At 34.0% G+C, this 7442-nt stretch overlaps 1 protein-coding gene across 1 annotated transcript; it reads left to right on the forward strand.

Moving 5' to 3' along the window:
- The first annotated feature begins 1587 nt into the window (after positions 1–1587).
- On the forward strand, positions 1588–4301 carry LOC129305730 (rho-N domain-containing protein 1, chloroplastic). The gene is made up of 2 exons (XM_054945765.1): positions 1588–1734; positions 2813–4301. Exons 1-2 carry the CDS (start codon positions 1695–1697, stop codon positions 3898–3900), a joined length of 1128 nt encoding a protein of 375 aa, XP_054801740.1. The 5' UTR covers positions 1588–1694; the 3' UTR covers positions 3901–4301.
- Positions 4302–7442: the final 3141 nt, after the last annotated feature.

Here is a 7442-nt window from a genome sequence, read left to right on the forward strand (position 1 = left end):
TAATTCAATCATATATAATTGAGAGAATTACATATATGGCCCTTAGAAGGACATATTGACATTATAGGTCTAATAGATTATGATTCTCCCCTACAAGTCTAAAGACCTTAAATGCAATTATTTTCAAAGGTGGAACAACCAGACAACTCTTAAGTAAACTCACATGAATTTGTGTAAACTAACTAACTTTGTATTATAAATAATTAAATTTTTCTTGTTATTTATGAACCTTATGTATTAATTTTTTTTATTAACTTGTAAATTTTTTCCTTCTCAAATACAAGTATAAAAATGCATGAACTTTTGTCAATAAATAGACTTTTTGTTATAAATAATTGGACTTTTATTGTTATTTTTCAAACCTTCTAGTATTGATTTTCTTCAGTTAATTTGTAAATTTTTCAATTACAAATATAAATTCATATAGACTCTTTTGAATAAATAGATTTTTTTGTAAATAATTAAACTTTTGTGTTATATATGGACTTTCTATTATTATTTTATTTGGTTAACTTATAAATTTAACCTGCAAAGACTTTTGTGAATAAAAAAATTTTTTATTGTAAATAATTAAACTTTTCTTATCAATTGCATACTTTCTATTGTTAATTTTATGCGGTTAATGTGTAGCTCAAACATTCTCACTCATCAAGGGTATTTCAATCTTCTTAACCTTTAAAAAAATTGTACTTAAGGCATTTGGACTTGCAAAGTAATGTCAGAGTCTATTGGGTATGCAGTGTGAGTATATTCCTTTGGTGGGCCTAATGTGTGATTGTCCCTATATAATTTTATGAAAATAAAAAAATTTTACATTTAGGTTTTTTTTTATAAAAAGATCAAATATATTAATAAGGTGCAAAGATAATTTGCAACAATATAGGTCTTTGAACCAAGTTTAAATGAAAGAAACTAAACATAGGAATAACAAATGAAACAAAAGCACAACAAGAAATTAAGGAATGTATATTGCAGTAAAGGACATTTAAGATCAAAGATCTTTGCTACAAAGCCTGAAAGGCTTCTAATTATGAAAATTATATAAAGATGGGAGGATCCAAAGGAAATTATCATATTGTTATTGATAATTTATCACGAGCGTCAAATGAAGATATATAAGATTGAAAAATTTTGAATCTATTCCAAGATAAAAGATTACACCTCTTATAAGTTTTGTCAAATGAAAGATTGATAAAAGTGAGTCTCTTTCTTTTCATATTTATCAGTCTAAATTTTCCATCCCTTGCAATTAAAGAGAAAGTAAGACGGAGGTAGGTCATCACCTCTTATCTATTGTCTTATACTCCAAGCCTATCTTAAAGTCTTGCATTTAAATTTAGTTTATCAAAATTTGTAATTCAATTTAAAAATTAATTGCAAAAAAAAAAAGACGCCATGGCCTGTTGAATTGGCATTTTTCCTATTTAGTTTGATTATCAATATTGTGAAGTGTTGATGCATCGTAATGGAATCTAACTTATTGAATAGTATTGAAGTATAGTTGGCACTTTTTTTTTTTAATTATTAATTGATTGCCGCAAGTTGCTATCGTTACCACAGATTTGCCCGTCGTTAAATATTTTATTCCTATAATGCCCCTTATCAGCAGGGCACAATTTTTCATAAAGGAAAAACCTAGGAGTTGTGACTAAAATGAAATACCGCCACTGACCTGGGTTCCAGCTCTACGGGCCATGTCTCAAGCGTTGCATTCCGTCACCAAGACCGCCCCCGGTGAGTGTCTCGGCTCTGTTGGTCTTCGACTGTCGTTTCTTGCCGTTGTACTTAAAATTATTTTCTTTCGCGTTCCTCAGAATGAAATGAAAGCGTTGTAACCTAAATTAGGTGCTTTTATTTCCCATCTGGTTTCTCAATTTTATTTTTACTTACTCTCCTTTGAAATGCTATCTAAGCACAGGCGTTTCAGTACTGTATGCCCAAGGCTGGAAATTTCTTTTTTCTTTTTGTTGGATTAGAAAGCTTCACCGGTGTGCGTGTTTTTGGTTTGATGTTTTTGTACGCTTTTGGGTGGATCTTAGTAATTAGTCGTACAATATATGGTTTTTTCCTTGCATTATGTCGTTGAAGATGACTGGCTCTGCAGACTTTTCTCTCTCATTGGCATGATCATGGTTCATCCTTCCGTCCCTTTGGCGAATTGCGTTTTGAGATTCTGTTGAGAGATAGAGATGTTCCATGTGTATTTGTAGTTTTTGGATTTCTCCTATTATTTTCCATTTATTGTTGAAGTGATTCAGCGAGGAAGTCATCAGGTTCTTAGTAATTTGACAAATGCAATAAAAAGAAAGAAGTGATCTAAATATTAAATTATACATTTTTAGTTATTTTTAAGAAATTTCTCTGATCTCATCTTTGCAAATATTAAGTTATTTATGGACATCATTTTCTGCAATTGTTTTTCACTATTCTTTCAGTGCAGGGTCATTCATTAAGACGTGAAAACTGTTGTTCCCTATACCTTTGTGATTATCTTCAAGCTTGATAAATAGGTGCAAGCACAGCCAATTAGACCCGCTTCTGCCTTGGACCGTATCACTCCAAAACTATATGAATTAGATGCTTTTGTTTCACAATGATTAGGCTGTTTGAGCTGGCTTTCTACATTTGGATTCTAATGTTATTTCTTCCCTAGTTATTTCAATTGCAAAGGCTTTCATTAGCAAATGACTTGAGCCTTTACATGAGTTTCTAGGGTGGTATTTAGTTTCTTTTGTCATAAATAATATATTGATTTACTTTTCTATATGCTTCACTCTTTTTGATTGCTCAATTTTCTTTGGTGATCATGCAGGTCGTGGAGTGCCCAACAGCAGGTGTCTCCCATGTTTGGGTGTTTCTGGAAAAACAGCTGTTGTATATTCATGCTCTTCTCGAGGTGATTGCAGAACTTATTCAAATGTTAATTTTAAAGGGCTAAAGTGTGCTTCTGTTGGAGCATCTTTTGTGTGTGAAGCAAGGAGGAATCCAGATATCTCAAGGCAAAGCAAGCATGGATTCTCTCGAAGCAAACACAGGCATGGTGAAGGGAAAGGCAACTTTGAGAACTTCGAAGAAGACATGTTATCTTCAAAAAATGGCCCATTGACATCCCTTTCTTCTTCTAGCATCCCAAAATCCCAGGCCACTGCAGCTCCTGGACCTAAGGAGAAGGAGATTGTCGAACTATTTAGGAAGGTTCAAGCTCGGTTACAAGAGAGAGTTGCTACCAAAGAAGGAAAGAAGGCCGAAGCCTCCCAAGGGCAAGGTAGAGACAATGGCACTGTAGATTCCCTCCTCAAATTATTGAGAAAACATTCGGTAGAACAAGTAAAAAGAAGCAGTGGAAATGTTAGAGGAAAGGATTCAATTTTGGAGCAAGACAGTGGCCAGTACAACGAAGGACAGAGCCTTAGGTTTTCTGATTTGGATAGTACTGCAAAGGATGATGAGACTCGAGAAGCCAACGCCCCATTTGTCACCAGGCCTCGATCAAATTTCCAAAGAAGGTCTCCTATTGCTCGTGTAAAATACCAGCCTGTCTCTTATGATGTGGAAGATGTAAATGCAATCCCACTAAGCAGTGAAGTTGGAGAGAAAAATCAGGATAAAGCAGGTCTGGGTTTGATGCCTGAGACTGATTTAGAGCCCGAGTCTGAGTTAGAACCTGATCCAAAGGATGATATTTTCTTCCAAGATGTTGGGATGGATGAGTTGGCGGAGGATGATACAAATGATTCTGAACGATCCTTCATTAACGGGGATGGAGAAGGGAAGGAAGTGATTCAGAATAAGGATTTGAGTGCACTGAAGCTGTCCGAATTGAGGGTACTAGCGAAGTCACGAGGCCTAAAAGGATTTTCAAAAATGAAGAAGGGTGAACTATTGGAATTGCTAGGTTGAAGCTGATTCTGATCTCAGGTTTGCCAAAGAAGCAAAAACAAGGGATAGCAATAATCTTTACCAGGCTGGTGAATTTGCCATCGTTGTTAATGAAAAACTTCCAAGTTCCAGCAGTTTTGATTGCTTTCTATTTCTCTGAATTGTTTAGCTTATGAAAGATAGTCTGTAGGGGAAGGTACAATTTACTCTTATGAACTGTGAATTTTAAAAACGCAGCAAAATCTCACGAGCTTTAAAGTACACATAACACCCCCTGAACACTATTTTTATGGGTATGTTTTGTTGTCCTTCGTCCGTGCCTGGGAGTTGAAGCGCTAGTTACATTTTGAAAATTTTTGAGGGTGTTTGTTACGTTTTGCTGTTTATGTATTAATTTTATTTATGATTGGATTAATACTTCATGGGGGCGAAATGTGCATTTACCTTTTCTTTATTTCATTTGCGCGATCTGACTGTTTAGCATGTCTTCTTCCCAAATTTGTTGCGTTTTAACATCTATGACCCAATCTTATAACTAGTTCGTAATCATGGGCTAAAATGCACTTAATTCTCTTTCCTTTGTTTCATTTGCGCCACTTGAATTTGCTGAGCGTCTCTTCTGGGGAAATTTTGCTACTTTTACCAGATCACGTCGTTTATCAGGGAACCTGCAAGTGGATTTTGTCAAATGAGGCTCTTGGCGCTTTTTTTTAATTTTTTTGGGGGGCCCGGGTGGGGGGGGGGGGGGGAGGGGTTTGGGTGGTTGGGCTAGGGAGGGAAGTGGAGCTGAATTTAAGATTTCTAGTTGTCATTGAGAATTTCTGCGTAAACCTTTTTTTTTTTTTTCCCTTCTCGTCAAAAGAGAAATTTACGGCGTTTAAGAGGATTGTGCAGAGTGCAGACTTAGCTCTCGGTTCCTCACCTCATAAACAGATTCACAATTTAGCATGTTGAAGGCAGGAATTGGACAGAAAATCCAACAAGCACAAGAATAAAAGCACTCGCAAACATTTCAATCATGAGTTATTGGTGATATCTAATTGCCCTTCTGTTAATGTGATTAGTACTTCTGTAAGGTGTAGCGTTCATAAAGTCAGTGAGCAGCACGATTATTAGTAAATAGTAATGCGGTATTAGTACTCAACTTTTCATGTAATCACTGTTATTGCTGTCCACATTTGGAATCTCTTCGTGCTTGGGAAACCCACACAGCACATGCTTGGTTCTGCTTGCTTGGAACGTAAACATTCTGGTCAGTCATCTTGTGAGAGGCACGTGGGAGGGAGGACCCCATTTGGAAAGTTGAGGGATCGTATTCATACATACATTATATGCCTGTGAAGTGTGAGCCCCTTTCTGTTCTGATGCAGTGACTTTGGCGTGAGCTTCTTGTTAGTCTCCATGCGCTTTTTTGCTTTTTATCCCTCACACGGGCAAGACGAAATCCCTCATGAATCCATCCAGTAATGTACAAAGCCATTACGTACACGGCAAAACAGCTGAACTAATTAGAATATCATGATGGCATTATACAGAATCAGGTACGTTGATCCACTTAGCTTAGGTAACACAATCAATTATAGCAGTGAAGGGAGAGGGTGGGAGGGTGAGCTTGAATTAAAGTTAGGTCTATATTACACGCATTCTTGCTTTAGTCGAAGTGGTATCTAAAAGGTAAAGCTGCGCCAAGGCAATGAATTGAATTGCATTTGCTAGTTTCACTGTTAGCTTTTTCCTTTTTTCTTTTTTTAATACAAGCAAGCCATATGCTGGTTTCTACCTTTTTTTTCCTCCATCAACTTTTATTGACTAGACTACTCATAATGTTGTCTACTGTTTTTCTTGTGTGCCCAAAAAAATAAAAAAGGGAACGGATGTGACCTTCAAGGAAAGATCAGTTTACACTTACATGCCAAGTTTCTGATTCATTCCTTGACGAGGGCATGTTGGTATTCGTCATGGTAATCAGGTTTATCAATTGTTAGATGCTTTTTTTTTTTTTTAATTACACTGTCAGTGTAATTCTGTGCCAAGGAAGGGATTATTTACTTCATTGTTTTAAATTACTCTCTTCATTTAAAAATATAAGTCACTTTAAATAAAATTATACTTTATTATCTTTAAACTAACAGTATTTTTTTATATTTATCCTTATTTAATAGAGTGTTTATACTTAAAAGTAAAAAGTTTAATGATTTATTTGTTGAAATTATTTTTTAAAAAAATTATTAATTATATATTAAAAAATTAAAAATATAATATTTTTTAACATTCACTCATAAAAAAAAAAATTTTTTTTACAGAGAGATATTTACTTCAAATATGACCGCTGCGCATAATGTTCGTGATTCCTTCACAAATTGATGAGGACAGCAGCAGCACTTGCAAGAGAAAGAGTGGAAGATGCCTTGACTTGGAAGGCTAATCTTTTGCCTAATGATAATTATTAATCAGTGCATTAAAAGCAATGAATGAAATTGATAAAACAAGAATGAAGCGACATCCCATTACAATGGGTTTTCTGGGGTCCGCAATTTTCTTTTTTTGAACACTGTTTTATGTAAAATAAATTAACTAATTCAATCTAAGTCTTGCCGAAATCTAAATAGGGAGAAAGCTTTTTTTTTTTAGTTTTTTTTTAAATTTATAAGACTTGGATTCAAGACTATATTCAAATTTTTCTGTTGCGAACTTAACCCTAGTTAAGAAATTTTAATAATTATACAATATTTGTGAAAGATCATTAATCTTGTTTTATATCTTTTTTCTCATTATAAGATATTTTTTCTCATTCAGAATATCCAGACTTAAAATCTTTCTTCAAGATTCTAAGTCTCTTTTATTTTGATCCAGCTGTTGTTAATTAATTTTTTTTATTATAATGTCTTAAAAAATGATGAATCTGATTTTACATCCTTTTCATTATAAGATCCTCTCCTTGATTTTTTTTTCTCTTAATTCAAAAGGTTTGGAGAAAAAGAGAAGGTACATAATTAATGAAGTGGGGTTAGCAAGGGGCCTCCCAGAGTTATTGAAGTAAAAGCATAAATAAGAATGAGATGAGCAATGTTAAGAATCTCCACTTAAAAGTTGTCACCTTGTAGGAGCATACTGCATACCTAACCAGTGCTAATTTCTCAGCTAAAAAAAAAAAAAAAAAAAAAAGAAGAAGAAGACTTGGTTTCCTTTAAGTAAACTTTTGAGAGCTGAAATCTTATTAATAATGTATAATTATTTTAATTAAATCTATCAATATTTAAATTTAAGAATTGAACTGCCTCTCTAAATTACTGTCTCTAATACACATATTTATTATATATAATTTTATATATATAGAAAGAAAAAGTGAGATTCACATGTTTAGCTCAAATGTCACAAAAATGACTTGATTGTTCCGGAGTCTCGACAGGGACTTTCTTTCTTTTTCCTTTTTTTTTTTGGGGGGCAACATCCAGCAATAATTTTAATGATGTCCCTTGCAAGTGACCTTCAAAAAGTGTGCACTGTAACGGGACCAATTTAAATTTTCTATATATTTATATTTTTTAAAAAATTGTAGACTT

This window comes from Prosopis cineraria, unplaced genomic scaffold (assembly GCF_029017545.1).
Source record: "Prosopis cineraria cultivar Desert tree isolate PC_DT_omini unplaced genomic scaffold, ASM2901754v1 PC1, whole genome shotgun sequence".
NCBI lineage: Eukaryota > Viridiplantae > Streptophyta > Magnoliopsida > Fabales > Fabaceae > Prosopis > Prosopis cineraria.